The 25572-nt window shown below is 47.3% G+C and overlaps 2 protein-coding genes across 9 annotated transcripts in view; both read right to left on the reverse strand.

Annotated features, from left to right (window-relative positions):
* The window catches only part of GAL3ST1 (galactose-3-O-sulfotransferase 1), a 54747-nt gene extending 52462 nt beyond the window's left edge, over positions 1-2285 (reverse strand). Inside the window, exons 1-2 of one of the 7 annotated variants that reach the window (XM_079956867.1) lie at positions 1696-2285; positions 355-403 (exon numbers count right to left, since the gene is read on the reverse strand). Coding sequence is in view for 1 of the 7 variants with exons in the window: in XM_079956851.1 (XP_079812977.1) it covers positions 355-403; positions 1199-1344 (195 nt within the window). In the remaining 6 variants the exon portion in view is untranslated. Of the gene's footprint in view, positions 1-354; positions 588-628; positions 832-1181; positions 1388-1695 lie in introns of those variants that run through there. The other 6 variants (XM_079956859.1, XM_079956851.1, XM_079956858.1 and 3 more) reach the window with 6 other exon arrangements.
* Positions 2286-3833: 1548 nt separating this feature from the next.
* Positions 3834-25012, reverse strand: PES1 (pescadillo ribosomal biogenesis factor 1). Of its 2 annotated transcripts, none has more exons than XM_079956795.1 (15): positions 24880-25012; positions 23158-23237; positions 22168-22321; positions 21000-21109; positions 20494-20665; positions 19115-19204; positions 17011-17127; positions 15977-16054; positions 14405-14494; positions 13823-13953; positions 12223-12348; positions 11800-11984; positions 8897-9027; positions 8634-8801; positions 3834-4795 (listed from the first exon to the last, which is right to left on the reverse strand). In XM_079956795.1, the coding sequence occupies exons 1-15, from the start codon at positions 24901-24903 to the stop codon at positions 4715-4717; spliced, it is 1737 nt and encodes a 578-aa protein (XP_079812921.1). In that variant the 5' UTR covers positions 24904-25012; the 3' UTR covers positions 3834-4714. The 2 variants fall into 2 exon arrangements, with proteins under 2 accessions (XP_079812921.1, XP_079812920.1); XM_079956794.1 differs by having other exon boundaries at positions 8897-9030; positions 24880-25011.
* Positions 25013-25572: the final 560 nt, after the last annotated feature.

Raw genomic sequence — 25572 nt, forward strand, 5'->3', positions numbered from 1 at the left:
CGAGTTGCATTGATTAAGGTGTGTCAGCATTTGCATGTAGTATATAAGGAGCAGCACCTAGCTCTCCCATTACCTTGGGGGTTGGGTTGGTGGTTGGGTCTGGTTTGTTGTTAATGTATTTAGTGCATAAGGAGTTTTTGTTTTTTGTAATTAAAACCTTGCTTAAGTTATTTTTGAGTCCCTTTCTTTTTAATGCATGGTCTCCCCAGCAAGCTCTCTGCAGCGCTACCATACTGCAAAAAGCCAACATTCTGCTGTCTGGGACAACATATTCCAGGGCCAACCAAGCTGTCATCTCTATTTCAGGGAGATAAATTATTGCCTTCACTACAATGGACCAAACGAAGCAATTACCTTGAAAGCAATCACTGAATCACCTGAATCACTCCTGTCCTCCTGAGAGCTACAAAAAATGGAAAGGGATCAATCAGATATGAAGTATTTTGGCTTTCATGACATTGCAGGTGTTGTATCTCAGTTGTATAATTCATTTTATATTCAAAACTGCTTATAATCACAATTTCTCCCCTGGTAGAAAGAACAAAAACAGCCCTGTCTATGAAATTTCACACAATCACTAGGTCTTAAAAATTATTCCCTCATAATATTACAGATTGCGGAAATTCACCAGGGTGACCAAGGCTATCCTCTAGCCCGAAACCACAACAGAACTGAGATGGAATGGATCCAAATAATTTAAACCGATGAGGCGTCAGCATGGATTAAGTTAGGGCTAGTTGGAAAGTAAAAACAGTCTGCCATGGGTCAATTTCTGGCATAGCAACCATGACTCTCCCATTTTAGCACTGGTCACACCAAACTGAGCTTGCCTTTTTCAGCTCCCCCCCAACGCCCCACTACCACTACTAGGCCTCACTCGCTCCTGCGACTCAAGAAACAAACAAAACAGAAGATAAGAAACAGCAAGAGTGCAACCCCACTCCTCAATATAATTAATGATGGTGATGGTGATGAAGACGAATAACCCAAACTGTGTCAAATCATAGCTTTGAGACCAGAAAGGGAGGGGGAAAGCTAAATTTCCTCCCCCCTAAGATAATAATAATTACCCCAAACTGTGTCATATTATAGCTTTGAGAACAGAAAGCTGATGGTGGCAGGAAGCTAAATAAATTAATAATAATAATAATAATAATAATAATAATAATAATAATAATTACTCTGAACAGTGCCTAACTGTAGCTTTGAGACTAGAAAGTCGTGAAAAAGCAAGATGGATGGAGAGAGAGAGAGAAAGCAAGCCTCCCCAAAGTTGGTTTGCAAACAGGCCTTGCTCTTTTTCCTCCTCAGAAAGCCAGTCTGAGATGCAGAGGGGAAAATCATTATGTTAAGAGCCACAATGTGGGGGGAGGGAAGTCAAAGGGGATTATATGTTTATGTTTTTATTTTGCTTGTATATGGAAAAAGAAAAAAGAGAGAGAGAAAAAGAAAGCCACTCTGAGGCTCTAAGGAGACCATGGCTGCAAAATTCCATTTGGCCTCTGCCGTGCCTCAGACTCAGAGCCAGAGCTTTCACTTCTCTCGGCCTACTCCAATCTGCAGCCTGGTCACAACCACTTCTGCCCCATTTGCGCATTTGTATTTACATACCCTCCAACATTTATTTCCTTCTACATAAGGAAGCTTCTTCTGCGTTTGATCTCCCACACACATCGACGTCATATACACACCTACATGGGTCACCTTGAGCCAATACTGTGGGATTTACTTCTGAATAGGCAGTGTAGGGCTCAATTTACAATAAAGGAATCGGCATTCCAAGCGCTTAAAAATGGCTGGCTGCTGAAGCCTGGCAATTCAAGAATTTAAAGCCGATTGGTTACATTTTTCCTTCAGAATTATAGCAAGGGCCTCATATGCCAGCTTCATCATTTCCTTAGTTTGGTACAGGTATTTTATTGGTCAGTACAGTATAAGCAGGACTCTGTTTTTGCACCTACACACACACACAGACCGCTTTTAATTGTTCTCCGAGATGTGGAGAGGAGGAAAAAGGAAAATCATGACATTCCAGGATAAAGTCGTAAACCATGATGGCTTCTGTAATTCCGGGACTGTCCCTGGAAAATCGGGACACTTTGGAGGGTATGCATTTGCACCCCCATGTTTTACTCTGGATTGATGAATGCTGAAGCATTGATTAGCATTGCTGTGGAGTAGGATCTCTCATGACTCCACATACATGCACACGCTGTTTATTACATATTCTCCAACATGCCACCATTGAAAACAGGGACATGATTATGACACAGAAATACTCCCAAAAGCTGCAAAAGCCACAGAGGTGCTGCACCCTTCCAACAGCTTGTGGTCAGATTGGACCCTTGCCCGAGTACCAAATGTGTATTGAAGTAACTTCTGATATCACAAATGCAATTGTCAAGAGTGTATCTTGTGTGTAACTTTTCTCCACTTTAGTAAGGGAATGGGAAGCATGGAAGTATCGGGCCCTCCCTTTAACTGCAGGGGGAGTAGATTGGTGTAGGCTTTCACCTTGCTGCCATCTGGCCACACGCCACCTTGCAAGACATGCCTCACGTATCTGACTGCGTCTGCTAAAAACTAGATTCTTGTCATTGTTAAACTGGACTTGCCTCACTTGTGTTCTATTAATTATCTGTTGAAACACCTTGTTTTGCTCCTCCTCTTTCCCCTCTTATCAAAGGTGCCAGGATCCTGATTCTGCAAAAAAAAGAATCAACGTGGCAGCAACACAAAGCAAGTAACAGGACTGTTTCTACCTTGAGGGCCATAGTTCAAGGACATAGGACCTGCTTTGCCTGAAGGTCCATGGTTTAATTATTGGCACCTCCAGGTAGGGCCTGTCTGAATTCCTGCCAGTCAAGTATTGACAATACAGAGCTAGATGGACCAATGGGATAAACGTGGTCACAGAATCTCAATGTTTGAAGGGACCCTGTGAGTCATCTAGTCTAACTCCCTGCAATGCAGGAATACGTAGCTGTCCCGTATGGGGATCGAACCTGCAACCTTGGTGTTATCAGTACCGTGCTCTAACCAGCTGAGCTATTCAGGGCAGCTTCCTCTGTTCCTATGGTACAAACACAGTAAAGCATCCAGTTTGCATGACTGAAGGTCTCACCTTTAATCCTTTGTCTCCCGCTGTGCCTGAAACCCTGGAGACACACTGCTGGTTAGTGCAGACGACACTGAGCTAGACAGTCCAACCATCCGACTCAGTATAAGGCAGCTTCCCATGTCCCTTTTCTGCAATGTCCTATCATCTCTAATCCTAACCGACCTCGCAGGGTTGTTGCAAGGATAAAATGGGAAGGAGTAGAACCATGTTTGTTTGCCACCTTAAGCTTCTTAGAGGAAAAAGGACGGGATATAAGCATAGATTATTTACTCTGGTAATAAGCCATTTGCAGGGAGGCGGCACAAAAGTTGACCTTTGTGGGTGGTGGGCAGGCATGGGGAAGAGGCAGGCAAAAGGCAAGCTGTAAGACACATCTGCTCTGTGGTGCACTGTCTTTACCCTGGCCTCTTTACACAACCCGAGATGTGTGTTGTCAGAGCCCACCCTATTCACCGAACCATAGAATTGGAAGTGACCTTAAAGGTCATCTAGTACAACCCCCTGCAATACAGGAATCTTGTCTGAACCGGATTTGAACCCACGACCCTGGGATTAAGAGCCTCATGCTCTGCCAACTGGACTGTGATTGCAACTGGTTCTAACTGCTTTTAAGTTGGATTATTGCAACCCACCCTGGGACTTGCTGGTGAATGACAGGTAATAAATTCAATGATGTTTGTGAGAAGGAGGAGGAGGAAGAAGACTGCTGAAATTCGTTTCAAAGCTCAGTTTAATAAAAGAGAACGTAAATTATTCTGCGATTTGAAATTGTAATACAAAATGCGGAAGAGGCTCAGGGTCCAGATGCGTTATTTAGCTGTCCAGGCTATGAATGGGTGCTATGGGGAAGCATCAGAATCAAAGAAGACAAAAGCAAGGCGGCGGGGGGAGGATGGGTACACACCCCATTGCCCCTAAAATCCCCAAGCTGTTCCGTTTACCAAGACAGGACTGTTCAACATGAGCCCTTGCATCGACAGTGTAAATAGGTTTCTTTACAAAGCACAGCAACAGTTCAGAGGCAATTCTGCCCTCTGGAAAGACCACAAGCTCCTTCCCATATGCTCACCAACTGGAAGAAAGTGACGTTTAAAATTAAGGGGTGGACTCTGTTGTGGTCTTGCAGATCTCAGGCCTACTTATTCCCTGTGCCAAAATAGCCAGAGAGACTTTTTCTCACGAAAAGTCACAGGAAGTGTGCGTGGGGAGCCTTATTCACACTCTCTCAGTTACCCCACATATTTACCAGTGGGGAGAGGTGGCCTCATGTGTTTTTTGTTTCTATCAAAGCCTAGAAAGCCTGTCCTGACTGGCGAATCTGATGCATGACAGCAACCATCATACAACGAGGAAACCCTGATGGGAACTGAGGAGAATTCAGATGTGTTTTTAAATAAAGCAGACCTTCTCCCCCTTGAAGCCCAAGGTACTACTAGGCCCAATCATCCCACAAGAGTCCACCTTGGTGAAAATGGATTCAGGGGAAGAAGCCAGAATTCTGAGGCATCCCACCAACAGCTGAAAGGCCCAAAGTGCCCATCTTGTAGGCCTGTGTGAGAAGGGACAGGCTGGGATGATAGGCCTCTGTTACTCTCATTGTGCTTTCTTCATTTTCTTTTTCTCCGATTTCACTACCGCGTCGTGAGCTTTTCGTTTCTCTGCTAGTTTGTTAGCCTGAGAGGGGAGGAAAAAACAAAATGCATTAGTTCATGTCTCAAAAATCCAACTTTTTTTTGAAACATGTGGTATATACAGCAGGGGCTGCCAACCTTTTTGGGTCAGTGGGCCCATTTGGAATTTTGGGAAAGGGCTGTGGGTGCCAGTCACAAAAAGGCTAATGTGTGTGTGTGTGGGGGGGTGTAGTGTAAGATAAAATGGCTGCCACATCTAGAAAGGCAAGAAAAGAGACAGGAAAACCAAATGCCATGAGCACGGCCACCCATTCCTCTATGTGAGGGGAAGTCACCTACATCGGCCACCCCTGCACTGGCTCAGAGAGAAGCTATTTGCAGCTCTCCACTGTTCAAAATGGAAGGGAGGGAGCGTGTCCAATTCTGACACCCAGTGAAATGTGGGCATGTTTAAAGAGGTGCATTCAGCACAGCAGATGCCAAGTCAGTGCAAACAGAAACTGAGCAGCAACCACAAACGGTCTTTTGTGCATTGTGAAATTCTGATATCTTTCCCAGCTAATATAGGAGGCACTGATGGGCAGCCTCTGTATATATCACGAGCAATTTCATTGAGCAAACACCCCTTTGCAGGCCATCGTCCTCTGTTAGTATGGGTGCTGTGCACTCGAATGCTTGGATTGAACCAATGAATCTGCTCTCCAAAAGCAGCCCTATATTGACCCCATACACTCTTGCTCAAGTCCCCCCTTTCTCCCCCCCCCACGTGACATGTTAGGTCAATGCTTGAATTTTCAGCATCAGACAAAATAAAGAAACCTTGGCCAACCTAGTGCTTTCCAGATGTCTTGGACTACAGATCCCATCAGCCCCGGCCAGCAGTCGTGATGGGAGTTGTAGTCCAAAACATCTGGAAGGCAACAGATTGGTCAAGTCTGGATTAAAGCGTGTTTCTTCTGAAGTTGTCCCACAATCAAACAAAACTCACTGCTACTTAATCAAATGCAAACAACCAAGCTCTGGGCTCCCCAACCTGCTGCACCGCCAAAGAAAACAAATATATGAATAGATAACGAAACTATCCACGTGATGCTGAAACAAAACTCCTTACACACACTATGCAACAGAAAGAAACAAAACTACCTCCTTCTCTCCCCCGCCTGTCTCCCCACCCCCAAAACTCACAATGCCTACGATAGCAATGACTCACACCAAATATAACTGACTGTGAAAAAGACTCTATGAACTAGAAACAAGATATGGAGCACTGTTAGCCATGAAAATATTTCAATAAAGCCAATCTAAAGAAAGAAAAGTATGTGGCACACTCCACAAACTTAAGATCAGGAAAGTTTTGTATAGTGAGCACCAACTTTCCATCACTTCACTGCCTGTGTGGGGAATATTTGGTCCTCCAGTTGCTGTTGGACTACAATTCCCATCATTCCTGGTCATTGGTTGCGCTTGCTGGGGCTAACAGGAGTTGTAGTTCAATAACCTCTGGCAGGCCAAAGGTTTTCTATGCCTGCTCTATTGAATGCCAGACGTTGCAGAGGGAGAGCTAAGAATGCCTCAGCTAATACAGTGGTACCTCGGGTTAAGTACTTAATTCGAACCTGAAACTGTTCTTAACCTGAAGCACCACTTTAGCTAATGGGGCCTCCCGCTGCTGCCACGCCGCCGGAACACGATTTCTGTTCTCATCCTGAAGCAAAGTTCTTAACCTGAAGCACTATTTCTGGGTTAGCAGAGGCTGTAACCTGAAGCGTATGTAACCTGAAGTGTATGTAACCCGAGGTACCACTGTACCCACAAAGGCACATTGGCAGAAGCAGAGGACAATGTGGCCCTGCACACATACAAGCAGCTTCTCTTCCTGCAATGCTGGTGCTGGATGTGTGACTCACAGGATATTGCTGCAGCAGAGTTCAATGTTTATTTTGTAATGTTTAAGGAAGGCGGGGGGGGGGTGAGTTGTCATAAGAAGATCACAACAAAGAGGCTACTCTGGAATGGTAATCTTGGATTTGACGATACTATTTATAACTTGAAATTACAGTGGTGCCCCGCAAGACGAATGCCTCGCTAGACGAAAAACGCGCAAGACGAAAGGGTTTTTCGTTTCTTGAGTTGCTTCGCAAGAATTTCCCTATGGGCTTGCTTTGCAAGATGAAAACGTCTTGCGGGTTTGCTTCCTTTTTCTTAAAGCCGTTAATACCCGGGGAATCCGCGCTCCGCAAGATGAAAAAATCGCAAGGCGAAGCAACTCGCGGAACGAATTAATTTCGTCTTGCGAGGCACCACTGTAACAATAAACGCTAGTGACTACCTCTTTTGTAAGTTTAAAAATGATCTAGAAAAATAAAATAAACCCAGCCTGTCTTCCTCCTGTGCCTTGCAAGAGCTTTATGTGTGGAAACGAGGGTTAGCTTTTTACAGCCTAGAGTTGAGCATCGTTAATGCGGTTGCAGCCAATACAGTGCCTTTCTGGATGTTGCTTGACTACAACTCCCATCATCCCTGTCTATTGGCCATGGTGGGGCTGATAGCAGTCCAACAACATATGGAGGTCACCATCTTGGCTACTCCTGTGCTAATGTCTGTAGACACACTTGAAGAAAGAGGGGAAATCTTGGACTGAATCCAACAAATTGCTGTAATCCTGTTTGTGCTATAGCTCAGTAACAGGGTATCTGCTTTGCACACAAAAAGGTCCCAGGTTCAACCCCAGAAATCTCCAGGTAGTACTGTGGAAGATTCTGTCTGAACCCTTGAAGACATGCTGCCCACAAGTGCCAACAATACTGAGCAACATGGGCCCATGTTCTGACTCAGTATACAGCAGCTTCCTATTTCCCTATTTAAATCAGTCTTTAATTTGTAACTTGAGGACCGGAACCTTACTTCATTTTAGGGAAGGGCTATTGTGCGGTGGTAGAGTATGTTCTTTGCATTCAAAAGATCTCGGGTTCATTCCACCAGCATCTCCAGGTAGGGCTTAGGAGACCCATTTGCTGCTGGTGTAGACAATACTGCAATGTGCTCTACGTGGGGCTACCTTTGAAAGTGACTTGGAAACTACAACTAATCCAGAATGCGACAGCTAGACTGGTGACCGGGAGTGGCCACCGAGACCCTATTATACCGGTCCTGAAAGACCTACATTGGCTCCCAGTACATTTCCGAGCACAATTCAAAGTGTTGGTGCTGACCTTTACAGCCCTAAATGGCCTCGGCCCTGTATAACTGAAGGAGCGTCTCCACCCCCATCGTTCGGCCCGGACTCTGAGGTCCAGCGCTGAGGGCCCTCTGGCGATTCCCTTACTGTGAGAAATGATGTTACAGGGAACCAGGGAGAGGGCCTACTCGGTAGTGGTGCCCGCCCTGTGGAGCGCCCTTCCATCAAATGTCAAGGAAATAAGCAACTATCTGAAGGAAATAAGCAACTATCTGAAGGCTTCCCTGTTCATGGAAGTTTTTAACGCTTGATGTTTTATCATATTATTATTATTATTCTGTTGTTGAGCCACCCAGTGTGGCTTGGGGAACCCAGTCAGATGGGCAGGGTATAAATAAGGAGGAGGAGGAGGAAGGAAGAACCAATGGTCAGATTCGGCAGCATCCTATGGTCCTAAGGACTGCACAACATGACTTCCTCTGCCTTCCTTTGCCCTGTGTTACTCCCCTCGCAAAGCTGCTCCAGAGAGGTCGGGGGAACCCCCAGATTCGAGGGGCACGTGGTGGGGAGAGGAAGTCCCATGGTGCAAGTGGGAAATCTAACAGGACAACTTTGTAGGACACACCCACAACCTTTTCCTAGGCCCAGCACAGCAAGAGAGCTCAAGCCCAGGACAGGAAGGAGCGGCCCATTGTGACAATACCTCTCGGATCTTGCGCCTCTTCCCAAACATGATCTTTTGGTATAGGTACTTCTCCCGCTTCTTCATCATCATGATGGCCAAGCGCTTCTCCTCGCTCTGCTCCTCTTGCGCCAGCCGCTGCTTGTCCTCTCTCAGGACTTTACCTGCCGTCACCTTCACCGGGAGGGCCTGTGGGAGGAGGAGGAGGAAATCACAAACTCAAAAGGGCAACCCGGAGGCAGGCAAAACTTTCAGGAAACAATTGTGCCTCTCTCCCCACGCACCTTGCTCTGGGTCCTCTGCGCTTCCATCTTCTTCAGCTTCCCCTCGTCTTCTTTCTCCGAATCCTCGTCCTCGTCCTCCGAGTCTTCTGTGGCATTGTCACTCTCTTCCTGTTCTTCCGATCCGCTCTCTTCTCCTACAGGAAGGAACCACCTCGTGTTAACTTTCGTGAGCGCCACACAGGTAAGGCAGGCTTGCGAGAGGAAAGCCCCTCAACATTCACTGAACGGAACACATCAGAATAGGAGTCGACAGACAATTCCAAGGATCTTGAACCTTGGCCTAGAGAGCACCCTCCAGATATTGGTGGACCTCAGCTCCCATCAGCCCCAGCCAGCATGGTCAATGGTTAGGGACCAGTTTCTTGAGGGGTTGCCTGACCCCATAGGTGCCCAATCAACCGGTTCAATCTGCAGAACCAACACTCATTCTACAGTTGTAAGAAATCAGTATTTTAGTGTGGCAGCACCTGAGCTTTGGAACTCCCTGCCTAATTGACATCAGGCAGGAGCCTTCCCTTTCCTCGACTCTTTGGTGCCTGCTTTAAAAAACATTTTTGTTTAGGAGAAGCCAGACATGTGAAATATTGACTAGTAACAACAACTTCTTTTATTATTTATATGCCACCCATCTGACTAGATTAACCCAGGCACTCTGGGTGGCTCCCAACAAAATACTAAACATCAACCATTAAACACTTCCCTTCTGTTCTATTTCTTTTTAGCTGCTGTAGATTCTAAATCTTTTGAGTATGCATAGATACCCAGTTATTAAAAAAATGATATTTTAAACATTCTTTTAAATGTTGTTTTGTAAACCTCCTATCAGAGGTTTCTTACACTCAAAAAAATTTTATTACTTAAAATAAAATGATGGGAGCTGTAGTCAGGAAGCATGTGGACGGCACTGTTTTTGTCCACACTATTTTTATTTATTTACTGAATTTATATCCCAACCTTCCTCTCAAAAGTGTCCAGGGAAGCCAACAGACCCACAATTCAAAAGCAAAGCAAAAACGTTCCAAAAGGGATTTTAAAATTCTAAAAACTGATTGCAATTAAAAACACCTGAAAGCAGTTATACGCAAAAACATCCTCCTAGCCAGTGATTTTGGGGTTGGCAGGAACAGTATAAAAAGAAAAGAAAAGAAAAGAAAAGGAGAAAAGAAGAAGAAGAAGAAGAAAAGGACCCCTGGATTGAAGTAGATAAAGGCACTCTGGGCTCATTCACACTTCCACCTATGACTTTTGGATTGATTCGGCATAAACACCAGTGTGTGAGGAGATACTGCGGCAACAGCGGAGAGTCATACACATAAAATTCACACAGAAACACATCATTGCTTATTTCAACTTGCTTGTGGAAACAACTCAGAGGCCATGAAAGAAGGAAGGTTAACAACAGGATGATTTAAAGGAACTATTGGAAAGACTATTAAAGGCAGATCAGAGCCCCCCCCCGAACTTGAAGCATGGGAAGTCCCAACAAAAAAATTATAATTTAGGCAGAATATTTGGACTATCTGATATGTATTTGTATACATATCAGTCCGGTCAAAGGTGATTATGGGGTTGCAGCGCTCATCTCGCTTTCAGGCTGAGGGAGCCGGCATTTGTCCACAGCTTTCCAGGTCATATGGCCAGCATCACTAAACCACTTCTGGCACAACGAGACACTGTGATGAAAACCAGAGCTATAGCTACGCCATTTACCTTCCCGACGCAGCAATACCTATTTATCTACTTGCACTGGTGTGCTTTTGAACTGCTAGGTTGGAAGATAGAGCAACAAGAGCTCACTCTATTGCAGGGATTCGAACTGCTGACTTACCAAACAGCAAGCCCAAGAGGCTCAGTGATTTAGACCGCAGGAACAGTATTCTTCAGCCACCAAATTTATGGGGAAAGAGAAATGCTTTCAAATTCCTCCTGAAAGTTAATAATGATGACGATAGGTGTGTCTCACTAGGGAGGGAATTCCACAACTAGGGAACTACCAATGAAAAGGCCCTGTCAGGGGGTCAATGCCAATCAGGCAGCCCCCAGTGGGGGCAGCAACCAACAAGGGTCCGATTTATAGCACTGATTTTCAAGCTTGGGGGATTCTCAGATGTTGTGAAACTGTTCCCCACCCCATAACACTGACTAAGCAACTGGGGATAATGGGAGTTGCAGTCTAACAATCGTTAGCCACTGGAGAGACTTCAAAAAATTTTGGGCGGGTTCTTATAATGTTGATTGGGAATCTGCCATTATGTAATAAGACCGAGCTGCAGCATTATAAATAGTCATAGGGGGAGGTGAGCTCTTAATATGTCATTATAGCTGTATTTCAAGTCCAATTTGGTAAATCTCCCCTGGAAAGGCTAATGTTTGATGCAACCGGTCTGGGAAAATTAATGAGCAAATGCCTAGATTTGATTTCATCGGAACTGAGAGAAGATGGCGTCTGCCAGCAGCGAAATGACTTTTGGATTGATTCGGCATAAACACCAGTGTGTGAGGAGATACTGCGACAACAGCGGAGAGTCATACACATAAAATTCACACAGAAACACATCATTGCTTATTTCAACTTGCTTTTGGAAACAACTCAGAGGCCATGAAAGAAGGAAGGTTAACAACAGGAAGATTTAAAGGAACTATTGGAAAGACTATTAAAGGCAGATCAGAGCCCCCCCCCCCGAACTTGAAGCATGGGAGGTCCCAACAAAAAAATTATAATTTAGGCAGAATATTTGGACTATCTGATATGTATTTGTATAATTTGGAACATTCAATGTGATTTGATTTGATAGTTAAAATGGGAAACGTAATAAAAATAATTTTTTGAAAAAAAGCAAAACAATGGCAGGGGACCCAAGTCTGAAGAACCATGGTCCACGGTTAACGGAGCATCGCGTTACCTGGCTCGTCGCCTCTCTGCAAGGCTAGCAGCTTCAGCTTCTCTGGTGGGATGTAGTCCCCTTCCTTCTCAGTCACGAACGGGGAGAGGTGAGGAGGCAGCAGTACGCCGAGGAAGTAATCTGCCACCGGAAGGCACAGCTTGGCGTTGACTGAATCAAAGACCCACTGTGGCTGGATGTAATACCTGGGGGAAACACAAGCCAAGTCTCTCGAGAACCAGAATGGACAAGTGATCTAGAACCGGGTAGATGGGGGGAATCTGAGACCCGTGATCTCGCTTTGAACCTCCAAGCCTTTATCCCAAACCAACCTGAGGCTCTCCAGATGTTGTCAGACTACAGTTCCCATCATCCCAGGCAGGAGGACATGCTGCCTGGGGCCAATGGGAGTTGTAGTCCCGACCAAGAGACTGCTGCACTCACCTGCCTATCACTTGCTTTTCCAGACTAGGCCGGTCGACGATTTGATGGGTGATGGTTGGGTCTGTCACGTCATAGGTAGCGCCAATGCAAACAGACTTGTCCCAGGACACTTGGCCCCCAAAGCACCTGCCAGAAAGGGGACAATGACACACACCCTCTTGAACCAATCAAACAGAAAGACCAAACCCTACAGCACAAACCCAAACATGACTGCTCAGTCCTACTGAATTAGTTGCCAGTCTGTTTCTGTACACAATTCAACTGAGGTCCAGTTCCGAGGGCCTTCTGGCGGTTCCCTCAGTGTGAGACGTGAAGCTACGGGGAACCAGGCGGAGGGCCTTCTCAGTAGTGGTGCCCTCCCATCAGATGTCAAGGAGATAAACAACGATTTGACTTTTAGAAGACATCTGAAGGCAGCCCTGTTCAGGTAAGATTTTAATGGTTGATGTTATATTGTGTTTATAATACTTTGTTGGGAGCAGCCCAGAGTGGCTCTGGCAACCCAGTCAGATGGGTGGCACATAAAATAATAAAATTATAATTATAATAATTATTATTATTATTTAAAAAAAGGTAAAGGACCCCTAACAGTTAAGTCCAGTCGCAGATGACTCTTGGGTTGCGGTTCTCATCTCGCTTTACAGACCAAGGGAGCCAGTGTTTGTCCACAGACAGTTTTTCTGGGTCATGTGGCCAGCATGATTAAGCTGTTTCTGGCGTAACGGAACACCGAAACCAGAGAAGCGCACGGAAACGCCGTTTACCTTTCCGCCGGAGTGGTACCTATTTATCTACTTGCACTTTGACGTGCTTTCGAACTGCTAGGTTGGCAGGAGCTGGGACCGAGCAACGGGAGCTCACCCTGTCGTAGGGATTCGAACTGCCCACCTTCTGACCAGCAAGCCCAAAAGGCTCAGTGGTTTAGACCAGAGCACCACCCATGTCCCGTGTCTTATTATTATTACTTCTTTAAAGCCCTAAATGCCTAAGGCCCCAAATATCAGAAAGGCTGCCTCCTTCCCTATAGGCTTCCTTGGGTGTTAAGATCAGCAGAGCAGGCCCTCTTGGCAGTTCACCCACTCTCAGAAGCTGGGGTGAAGTTGGCATGGGAAAGGGCATTTTCTGTGGCAGTCCCCAAGTTATGGAACTCCTTCCTGACAAAGGTACAGCTGGCACCTTGAATGTACAGGCTTAGCTGCATGCATAAAATCTATCTCTTTACCCTGGCCTTTGACACTGGAGTTGTGTGCTTTTAGGACCCCCTTTATTTCTGTGATCACGATTTGTTTTAAACTCCTTTTAAAGGTCGCGTTTTAAATTGATGCGACCTGCCCTGGGACTTTTGGTTGAAGGGCAGGCAATAAAACAAATAAATTGGAATAACTCAATGGGGGTTACCTCCAGGTAAGTGGGGCTAGGGCTGCAGTCTTAGCCCTTAAGCCTGGAATGAGGCCAGGGTTTGGGGTCCTTGCATGTAGACTCCCCTCCTCTTCCCACCCCAATAGGGCCACCAAAATCCAGCCAAACTACCAAGGCCTGGGATGCACCTGGCAAAATCCCCAGAGCCAAAAGCCCAAGGCAGAGCGACCGTGCTACATACCGGATGATGAAAGCCAGAGGCTCCCTGGGCACCTCCCTGTTGAGGAAGAAGCGAAGGCCTTCAAAGAGCCTCTTCTGCTTCTCCAGGGCCTCCTGCTCCTTTTTCCGGGCCTCCTCTTGCTCTGCACTCTCCTGGTGTAGTGGGGGAGAAAGGCACAGTGAGATCCCTTCTAGGCCAAGCTTCCCACACTCAATGCCCTCCATACGTTTTTGGACTATAACTCCCATCAGCCTTGGGAGTTAGAGCACAAAGCATCTGGGGTCATCAGGTTAGGAAGATCTTGGGTGACTTCTTTGTTAACTTGAGGCGAGCTCAGGCGAGCTCTCCCATCTCAGGTACCCACCACCACGGCTAAGGAAAGCTACAGTCCAAGAGAAGCCCCTCCGACTTCTGGCCTTGCCCTCCCAGCCCCTCTGCAATGGGCTGGAGCAGCGGCTTATGCTGCATGGCTTCACTGTTTGTGGGCAAAGGACCAGTGCCCCATTCCCAGCAGGCCACAGTTACATGTGGTCAGTTTTTTTGGTGGGAGGGGTGGATCTGCGGAGGCCCCCCCCTACTCTAGAGCTCCGGGCAAGAACTTACTTCCTCCATGGGGAACTCATCCACAACTGCCTCGTCCTCCGGGTCGGGTGCCACCACTCGGGCCAGGCTGGCGCTGAGAGCCGACAGTTTCTGAGGGGAAAAAGATGTCCAGCAATTAACAGATACAGTGGTACCTCGGGTTACCGACGCTTCAGGTTAGAGACGCTTCGGTTTACAGACTCCGCTAACCCAGAAATAGTACCTCAGGTTAAGAACTTTGCTTCAGGATGAGAACAGAAATCGTGTGGCGGCAGTGGCAGCGGAAGGCCCCATTAGCTAAAATGGTACCTCAGGTTAAGAACAGTTTCAGGTTAATAACGGACCTCCAGAATGAATTAAGTTCTTAACCCAAGGTACCACTGTACTTAATTGTGTCACCGGGTGCAGATGAAACAGAAGCAGAGGTGGTTGGAACAATCATTTGGGGCAGGACGTAAAGTAGAATTGGAGAGTGGCCAACAGGGCCAGGAAATCACAGGTTCTGAGGAAATAGTAGTAGTAGTAGTAGTAATCAATCATCATCATCTATTTATATGCCGTCCATCTGACTGGGTTGCCCCTGGCACTCTGCACAGCCTCTAACAAATAGTAAAAACACAATACGACATCAAACACTAAAAACTTCACTCAACACCTATCCGGAACTCTCTCCAGGCCTGACCCTGTTCCATATGCCCTGAACTGCGATAACACCTCTTATGCATTTGCCTGGATGGGCCTCCGACTTTTGGATGGCTGGAATGTAGCCCACCGTGCAAGGGTCAAAAAAGGCACCCATTGCCCCACCCACTTCTGCCTCTGGCCCCGCCCACCACTAATGTTTGGCCCCTGGAAGGTTACCCACAAGGGAGTGTCGCCCTCAGGATAGAAAGAAGGTTCCTACCCTTTGTGTGCACTTGTGACACTGCACAACGCCAGGGGAACTAAAGGCCTGCGGTTGGTGGGGCCAGAGGTAACCAGGGGCGGGGGGTGGGCAATGAATGAAAACACTGGTCTTCAATTGGTGGGTTAGGACCCACTAATGGGTCGTGGCCTGATCCAAGGTGGGTCGCAACAGGAGCCCTGCCGTCATGCAAATATATTGCAAAGGGTTCCCTGTATTGGAAAGTTTTTCATTTTTTACTTTTTAAAATGTTTTAATATGCGCTGGAAGCTGCCCAGAGTGGCTGAGGCAACCCAGCCAGATGGGCAGGTTGTAAATAATAAAAAGTTACTGTTGTTATTATTAAATGGTTAAGAAACAAGTCCCCAGATGCATGGCTGGTTTAAAAGGGGGTCCTGGGTCTGAAAAGGCTGAAGATAACCTGGCTCAGAAGGTTGGTTTCTACACACAAGCACTCTGTATCCTCTTTGCAGGCAAGTGAGAGGCATGGTCGGAGTTCAAGGACGCATCCCAGGCAAACAAAACACACTCTAGGGGGGAATGAAGTGGGGCTGTTGTGTGTGGACTGGAGAGCGTCTCAAGGGCCAAGGTGGAGCGTATCCTGGAGGCCCGCATTTGCCCTCCATCCAGACTACTGTTCCCCATCCAAGGCCCAGACAGCTGATTCTTTGGTACTCCTGCCCACTCACCTCCAGGTAGCTCTCAGAGTCCAAGGCGTACACCTCCCCATCCTCTGGCGTCAGCTCTGACAGGGACTGGCCTTCAATCTGAAAGACACACAGATGCAGAGATGGCCTCCTTCCTCAGAATCAGTTTAACAAGAGAACATTCCTGCTGGCTGGCAGCCGCAAGTCCATCTTCAGGGCTTTTCTGCCTGTAACCCTCCTTGAGCCTGCCCAGCCATGGTGGTGAGCCATCTCCCCCCCCCTCTCTCTCTCACACACACACACAACAAATTTTGGTCTGCTGGGATGTGGGACAGGGCCTTTCCCTGAGTGGCACCCAGCATGACCCTCAAAATTGCCTGATCTTTCTCCCTCCCCATCCCTTCTGTGACCAGTTCATTTTTCAAGTTTGTTGTCATTCCTTTTAAGTGACAGGTCTGCTGCTTTAAAATCAAGGTGGTCCAACGTGATGTCGGCCGAATTAAAATTTGATGCCCCTGCACTGCCTTCCCAAAGCCAAGTAAGCAAGATGCTGGACTTTGGGAAGGAGGCATGAGGGCTCTGACAGGGCCCTAGAGCCCTCACCTCCTTCCCAAAGCCTAGGTAGCACTTTCCAAGCTTTGGGAGGAGGTGCGAGGGCTCTAGGACCCTGCCTGAGCCTTCTGCCTCCTTCCCAAAGCCCAGAGCCTCACTTAGCCACCTCTGGGAAGGCTGCTTCAAATTTTGGCCTAACTCGCCCGCCCCCACCCCCTCCACTTGACAAAGCAGTGCATGGCCCACAGGTTCCATGTCAAAGTACTCTTGCGGCCTACTTGATATAAATATTTTGGTTAATGAAAGAATAAAAACCTTACCGCACTAAGCTGGCAATTGGGCACGAAGCTCACTGGGTCACCTTGGCCAAGTCACTGCCTCTCTCAGCCTAATCTACTTCACAGCGTTCTTGCAAGGATAAATTGGGAGAGGGAGAGCCACATACACCAGCTTGAGTCTCAAGTCCCAGGGATTTCCCCTGCCCTCCAGTTGTTTTTCTCAATTCTACACAGTGAATTCCTCACCTTTGGAGGGTAGTGCAAGTTGATGGACTGGTAGAGGCGGAAATTAATGAAGCCCACGAGAGTGGTGTAGAACTCCGTGAAGGTGGCCATGACTCTGTAGTCCACGTCTGTCGGGTGCTGGGAGGAAAGAGGGGTGCCGATTAAGCCGCTGTAACACACACACATACCCCTTTCAAAAACCCAGTTCTACTTCCATGTGGAAGTTTTCTCTACAGACATATCTCATGTTCCGTTTAATTCATGTTCCATTCTTTCAGGTTACGTCCCGTGACGACCCGGAAGTATCGGAAAGGGTTACTTCCGGGTTTCGCCACTCGCGCATGCACCAAAGCACGAAACGATGTCACACGCATGCGCCAAAGCGCTGCGGGTTGCGCTCTGTTCATGTTGCGAACGGGCCTCCGGAATGGATCCCGTTCGCAACCAGAGGTACCACTGTAGTAACATCTTCACTTTCATAGCTCTATGCAGAGATACAGAACGTACTCCTGCAGGAGGCAGTGACGGGAAATAATCACACCATGGACAAAATTTCCTGATTGTGGCCAGATTATTCTATCGCTTGATATCATATAGGCACTGTCTAATTAAATTATTTGCTTTATCCCCCTTCTGCCTGCTTGCCAACAGCAGCACCTGTTATCCAAACGACCCCCTTTAACAAGGCGTGGTTCTATATGTTGCTATTATATCTGCAAGGTGCATTAAGGCCTGGCCTGATGGGAAAAGCAACAGATTTAAGTTATGCAAGCCAACGGACAGGGCCAAATGTGTCCAAATAACTGGCTGCCCACCAGCTGAGCGGTGTTCCGGGGGGGGGGGTTTAAATCGTTAATTAAGGTCACTTCTGCAGTGCCCATTTTATAAAGTTAATGATTCTTCGACCCAAGGGAAGCTCAGCTGGATAACCAAGGACAAGAGGTCAACGTGCACCGTGGGCAAAAGGAGTCAAGGACCAGGTAACAGTCTCCTAGTTCCCTTTGGGCGGCCAATGGAGACGACGAGGTGGGCCAAGGCACAGCCAGGGCGCCATTGATTGGAGGGTTCTGGTGGCCTCACCTCAAAAAGGAGATTGCAGAAAAGGGCAAGCAAAATAATCAGCCACAGGGAGGAAGGTGGCAGCAGCGTTTGGGGATTTTTGGTTTAGAGAAAAGGAAAGCAAGAGGCAAACATGACAGGAGTTTATAAAATTATGCACAGCATGGAGAAATTGGGAGGGAGAACCAAAGAAGAATGGCAACTTAAGCTGACAGAATATGCTCAGCTTGCATGCTGGCTGGGGTTGATGGGATCTGTAGAATCTGGAGGGCACCAAAATGGGGAATGCTGTCTGAAACCTTGAACCATTGTTTAGGAAGCCTGGCACTCCTTGCGCAAATCACAAGCTTGCTGCCTATCATTTGCGATCAGATAAGAAGAATCTTTATTTGCACCATCCACTTAGTCAGAGCAATAAAATAAAATGTACCGAAAACAAAATAATGTACTGATCTGATCATTTGCGATGGGCGATGAGATTTTCCTGGACTTGATTAATATTAAAGACTTTAAAGGTCACCTTGAAGTCAAAGTGTCCAAGGCAGCCTAACAAAGGGAAATGATGCCAGTGTTGTTGCTGATAAATTTTCGTGAGATTATTTTGCTATAAAATATTATCAATAATGTTTTATTAAAATAATTTCAATTATAGAAAATAAAGTGATGAAACAGAAAAAAATAAAGGGAGAGAGAAATAAGTGCAAAAAATATGTTAAGAAAGATATAGTATGGAACTTAAAAATGGGGGGGGGGAAGCCACCAAAATTGAAAGATTTATCATAGGAAGCTGCCCTATTCTGAGTATGGTCCTTGGTCCATCTAGCTTAATACAGCCCATACTGACTGACAGCTGCTCTCTTGGCTTTCAAGAAGGCGGCATTTCCAGCCCTACTTGGAGATGCTTTTGGGGAATGAACCAGGGATCTTCTGGATGCAAAGCAGGTGCTCTGCCAGTGAGCTATGGCCCTCTCATCCCATGATACCGAAGGAGTTAGTGCCTTTGTTTTGCAGGGAATGAAAATGAGATTAACAAAATTATCCCAGGAAATCTTGCCCCAGTACTCACATTGTGGGAAAAGGCGTAGGGTGTTATCCAGGTGACAAGCTGCCCCATCACCTCCGCCTGGTAGTAGATGCCTTTGATGGACAGGAACACCTGGCAAGGGGAGGACAGAGGGTGGTTTCAGCTGGAGAATCAACACAGAACACAACAGAGAAGTCCAGTGCAGGTGAAAAAAGGCCGGCCACTTCTCTGATATTGCCTTCCTCAAATTAGTAGCCTCCAGATGTTCTGGACTATGACCCCCATCAGTCCGTCAGGGTTCAGCCCTGCCCGGACCTCAAACCTGCAGTCTCTGCAGGAGGAGGGGCAGAACCCTACAAGGCACTGCCTGTGACCCTGGGAAGCAACAAAAGCCAGATATCTTTGTTCCAGGAACTGGAGGTCCCTACACCGGGTGCCTGGTTTCCTGGCTGTCTCTCAGACTGCTCCCTAACACTCCATCTCCAGCTAGCTGCACCTGGGTTTACTTGGGAGGAGGAGGAAGCACACAGAAACTCCTGCCAGGATCAGCACTTGAGCAAGAAAAAAGTGGAGCCTACAGTTCCTATACAAAGCGCCCCCCAGGCTGAGTTACTGCATTGCTGAAGCACTGGTTACTTTTCCAAACTCTAGATTTCCTGGCCCAGAGAAATCAATGCTTCCTCTCTCCCCCTTGCCCCACCAGAGGAAGAATCGACATTAAAAGGGAATTATCAAGCTCTGCCAGCATGGCTGTGCTCCCAAGAAGCCTCAGCATCACACAGTCACACTTGCTGATGCTGATGGGAGCTGTAGTCTAAAACTTCTGGTGGGCACCAGGTTGGTCAAGGCAGCGATGGAGCGCTTAAGCCAGCCAGATGTTGCAGGCAGTAATTCTCATCAGCACCAGCAAGCACAGCCCAAGCGGGCAAAAACTGTTAGTTTCTGTTTGCCACTGTGCAGTGCTTGGAGTCACAGGACTCTGTTTACATTCCTGTGATTCCAGACTGTTGGAAGTCTCATGGAAGACAGGAGACGGATGTGATGTTACTGGTTTCCCATTCCTTTGTTTGTTCAGCTGCTCTCTGCTTTCACACAGAGAGGATGTGTTTTCTGTCTGCGTAGTTAGTAATAAAGCATAGCAATGTAGCCATAAATCTCATCACTTCCGCATGCTGCTTTGATTCTCTGCGTAATGGGGAATGTGCCTGGAGCCTTATCAAAGGCTCAGGTCGTTAATCACGTCGGAGGCGATTCCGGAGGAGCTCGGCCGATCGCAGGTTCCGACAAAAACATCTAGAGGGACCAGGATGCTGAAGACCCTTCTCTCTAAGGTTACCCAGCTTGATGTGTGTTGATCTATCTGAAATAAAGCCAACCCTTTCCTGGATCCGTAACTTCTCATACCCTCTCACCCAGCTCACCTTGCGCAGAGAGCGCGAGCAGATGACGTAGTTGAGAAACTCCACGGTGAGGCGGCGGCACAGCTGGATCGTCTGAACGTGGCACTTGCCAGTACGCGGGAAGGTGGCGAAGAGGAAGCACATGGAAAGAGCGTCGTCAAGGTCCCGCAAGGCATCGATGAAGGTCGGGTACCTGCAAGGGGGAGGTGAAGAACAAGACCATGTAATGCACACAGCCTTAATCATCCCAGAGTGCTTTATAAACAAATGGACTATAGTCAGCTTGCCCTGTCCCCATGGGATCGGATCCCCCTTCTGCTGGGGACGAAATTGAGGATGCTGGATCAGAAGGGGAATTGCATGTGGGGCCAGCCCCAGTGGCACATCCACAGGATGAGCTCCTGGTACTGGTGCCTCTTTGGCCAGAGGGAACTGCACTCCCATCCCCTGACCCTCCTGTGCCCAGTTACTTGGATCCCCATTGTGGTTTCTCTGCAAGGTTCTCCCTTGGGCCTCCCATCTCTTACCTTTCCTTGACAATGTGGTCCAACCTATATCCAGGTTTGTTGTCCTTCAGCCGCTCCACAGTGTTCCATTGGCTCTTCCCGTATGCTTTGCGCAATTTGCGGACAAACACCTTGCAGAGAAGAAAGGTTTCAGACACAGGTGCCCTTGCCAGCTGCTGGCTGCCCAGTCTAGAACTCCCTGACTTAGTCTGCTGTCCACCAACATTACACTATCATCCTCATCGCTACAGATTTAATAATCACCTCCTTAACCAGCATCTCAAGGCAATTTACAAGTGAGATAATTAAAAACACAGAAGCAACAAAAACATTTAAAACAAAACTAAAACCTTAACAAGTGGACACTTTATGCAGCTGGGAAAATCTGATCAGAACAAAATGTCTTCAATTGTTTCCAGAAAGTGCAGACAGTGAGCGCCAGTTGTATCTTAAGTCCCCCCCCCTCTCGCTTCTGCAGCTAGGAGACAGCAGCACCCAATCTCTTCGTGGGTGACACATGCTGACATTAGTTTTTCTGCCAGAAACACTAATGGCTGATAAACTTTACACCGGACAAATACAAGTTTGATTTCATTTGAGGGAGTTGATATTCTATCACGTAATGCATCTCATTAGCAACCAGGCTCAGGATCAAGTCATTAAAGAAAAGGCAGTGATGTGAGATGTTTCAGTGCTTTCTTTTTTCCATGGAAAATATTTAGTTGCAGAAGTTCATTTGAAACAAGAAATGATTGAATCCCAACTTCAAATAAAGTATCAGGCACATTTGGCAGTTTCAAAATTTTCAAACTTTGTTTACTTGCTACAAGCAAAATAAATAAACAGAATTAAATCACTCAGGATATTTCCTGATACTTAAGTCCACTAAGGAAGCTACTCTTTCAGAAACAGTAGTTTTAGTTTGCCTCAATGCCTTTTTCTTCTGCTGTTTAGTGATGTGGGTTAGCCAGGAAATTCTGAAACAGAAATTTTTTCTTTGCAGTTCAAAATTTTCTATAAAACCCAAATTGCTGAGCAGGGGGTACAAAATGGACTGCAGCTCTTAAAAGGAAATGGTAACTCCCTTCCTCTAATCCATCTCCAAAGTCAGCTCTCTAAAACTGTTGCAGGTGGTGATATTAAATCTAATGCTTGTGATTGGCTGCAGGATCCCCTGGGATCACAATACCTTATATTCCCGGAACTTGTTGACAATGGGCTCATGTAGGAGAAATTTTATGTCTTTCAGGAGGTAGAAAGTCCTGGCAGCCGTAGATCCTTTGTTCACCTTCTTCTTATGTTTGGGCTCATGAGGGTAAATCCCTTTTAGGATGCAGAGTCGCCTGGAAAGGGTAGGGGGGTGGGGAAGAGAACAGATGTCTTGTCAGTTTCCTGTTGGCCAAGTTAAGGCAACATAACGCACAATGCTATTCACTGTGAAGCTATCACAGGTCGGAACTGTTAGCAGTCACCTAAATAATGCAGACTGAGACCAGAGAGAAGTGAAAGTGATAATACTTGATTGGGTAAACTGAACAAAAACTGTGTATAACTTGGAGACATAAACAGAGCCTTGTTCATAGCAGGTATTCAGCAACTAAAGATAAAGAGTAAAACTTCGACTGAAACTACACAGCCAGTCAGAACGTGAGCTCTCCTGGCAAGGATCATGCCAATCTGATTGGCTGCTGGGCAACACCACCACTCTCTAACTAACTGTAAACAGAATTAACCCTTAGGTTATTAACTGAATGGTTCTGCCCTTGTGCTTCCGACAGGATACTGCTGCCAACACCACCAAAACCCAAAGCCAAGAAGTCAGTGCGACAGGGTCTGCTATGACTCCACCACCAACCCACTGGCCCTAACTGATGTAAGACTCTAAGAAAGGCCTGCTGGATCAGGCCAATGGCCCATCCAGTCCAGCCTCCTGTTCTCTCTGTGGCCACCCAGATGCCCCCAAAGGAAGCTCACTAGCAGAACTCGAGCACCAGAGCACTCTCTCCTCAGACTGCGGAAGAAGAGCAGAGTTATTGTGGTGAGTAGCCATGAGAGAGACGCAAACAGAGATTGTGACGTGTGTAGGCAGAGACCAACTACACCCCTGCCAGGCAGCACTTCAATACTCAAGACACACATGTATCAAGAGGCCACAGTAAGTGATGACTCCTTTCCTTACCTGAAGTCTGCAAGGCTCAGCTGCAACTTCTTCCGGGCTTTGTTCCTGGTAATATAGTTGGTGGCAGAACCCCTCTCGTACTTTGGGATGAAAAGAGAGACAACACTTAATATATGTCCTTCCATGAGTTAGGCTCACAGTGAGAAATTAAGAGTATTAATTCAAAAGCAGGTGATCCTACAGTGCTGCCTTCATGCCTAGATAGTAAACAGCTAAGACAGGAACATAGGAATCTACCTTAAGCAGAGTCAGACTGCTGGTTCATCTAGCTCAGTATTTTTGGCACTGAAGGGCAGGAGCTCTCCAGGGTTTCAGGCAATGAGTCCATCCCAGCCCTGAAATGCCAAGGATTGACATATGCCTTCTGCATACGAAGCAGATGCTCAATCAATGAGTTATGGAAGCTGCCTTATACCATCTAATTCACTATTTGTCTGCACCAGCCTTTCTCAACCTTGGGCCCCAGATGTTGTTGTTGTTTAGTTGTGTCCGACTCTTCATGACCCCATGGACCAGAGCACGCCAGGCACTCCTGTCTTCCACTGCCTCCCGCAGTTTGGTCAAACTCATGCTGGTAGCTTCGAGAACACTGTCCAAGGATCTCGTCCTCTGTCGTCCCCTTCTCCTTGTGATCTTTCCCAACATCAGGGTATTTTCCAGGGAGTCTTCTCTTCTCATGAGATGGCCAAAGTATTGGAGTCTCAGCTTCAGGATCTGTCCTTCCAGTGAGCTCTCAGGGCTGATTTCTTTAAGAATGGATGCGTTTGATCTTCTTGCAGTCCATGGGACTCTCAAGAGTCTCCTCCAGCACCATAATTCAAAAGCATCAATTCTTCGGCGATCAGCCTTCTTTATGGTCAGCTCTCACTTCCACACATCACTACTGGGAAAACCATAGCTTTAACTATATGGACCTTTGTCAGCAAGGTGATGTCTCTGCTTTTTAAGATGCTCTCTAGGTTTGCCATTGCTTTTCTCCCAAGAAGCAGGCACCTTTTAATTTTGTGGCTGCTGTCACCATCTGCAGTGATCATGGAGCCCAAGAAAGTAAAATCTCTCACTGCCTCCATTTCTTCCCCTTCTATTTGCCAGGAGGTGATGGGACCAGTGGCCATGATCTTCGTTTTTGAACTACAATTCCCATCATCCCCAGTCAGAAGGGCCAGCAGCCAGGGATGATGGGAATTGTAGTGTCCAATAACATATGGGGATCCAAGGATGAAAAAGGCTGGTCTACACTGACTGGCAGCTGCTCTTTAGGGTTTCAGGCAAGGGACATTCGCTGCCACACCTGGAGATGCTGGGGAATAAGCCTCAGACCTTCTACATGCAGATACCCCATGGCACTTCCAACTAGAGTGGCCAACAGAGGAGGGTGACACGAGTTGGAAGTCCAGCATCTCGAGAGCATCCCTTCGGCTACTCCTGCCCCAGGACACGGGAACATAAGAAGCTAACACATCCCGAGTCTGGCCACTGGCCCACCTAGCCCTGAAGCGTCTACACGAACTGGCAGGGTTTCTCCCAATCCTATTCTCTGAACCCGAACCTGGGACCTTCTGCATGCTACGGCCCTGCTTCACCAGAAACCCCGCAAGCCGCCGTGTATTAGGTAGCCAGTTCCGGAAGTAACGTGTTTCCCGCTACATGGGAAAGCAAGCGGTATCCCCTCATGAGAGCAACGCGGTGAGCAGGCTGGGCCTGCCTTAAGCCACGCGGTACCTTCTTTTTCTCCACGCCGCCCATCGCTGTCGCCGCTCCTGCTGCACCGCCGACACTCACGTGGCGACTCTCGCAGGCTGGCCGAAGGGGCTCCGCCCACTAAATGCGTCATCGCTCCTCCTTCTCAGGGTGTCCACGCGGCTGCCTGACCGGGAGCCTACGTCCTGGAGTTACTTACGCCCACCCGGCGGCGTGTCACCGGCCAAGCGAAGCGGATTATGAAGTCGCTTCGTTTCAGTCGCCACGCCGGAAGCTCTCCGAGCAGCAAAGGTTTCGAGCAGGCATAGATTAGGGCACCTTTAGGGGGGCCTTAAGCAAGTCCCTAGGTCTAGGAAGCCGGCCTGGGGGATGCGGCGCATGCTGGGGGATTGGATGACTATGATAGAGGCCTATAAATAGATAGGCTTCCTGTGACATAAAGTCGGGTGCCTAGAGATAGGAAAAAATGTAGACTGACACCCAGGGCTTAACTTTCGGTTCTTGTGTGCATGCAGGTTCAATCCCCAGTGGCGTCTCCAGAGAGGGCTGGGCATTTTCCCTGAAGAGCTGCTGCCAGCCAGTGCAGACAATACTGAGCTACAGGAACCAATGGTCTGGTTCAGTAGAAGGCAGCTTCCTAGGTTCCTAAACTGTAGCAGCAAAGATCCCTGCTTTTTCCCCTAACTGGTTTTTAAACATGTCCAAGTGGCAGTC

The sequence above is a fragment of the Podarcis cretensis genome (assembly GCF_951804945.1).
Source record: "Podarcis cretensis genome assembly, chromosome: 16".
Classification (NCBI taxonomy): domain Eukaryota; kingdom Metazoa; phylum Chordata; class Lepidosauria; order Squamata; family Lacertidae; genus Podarcis; species Podarcis cretensis.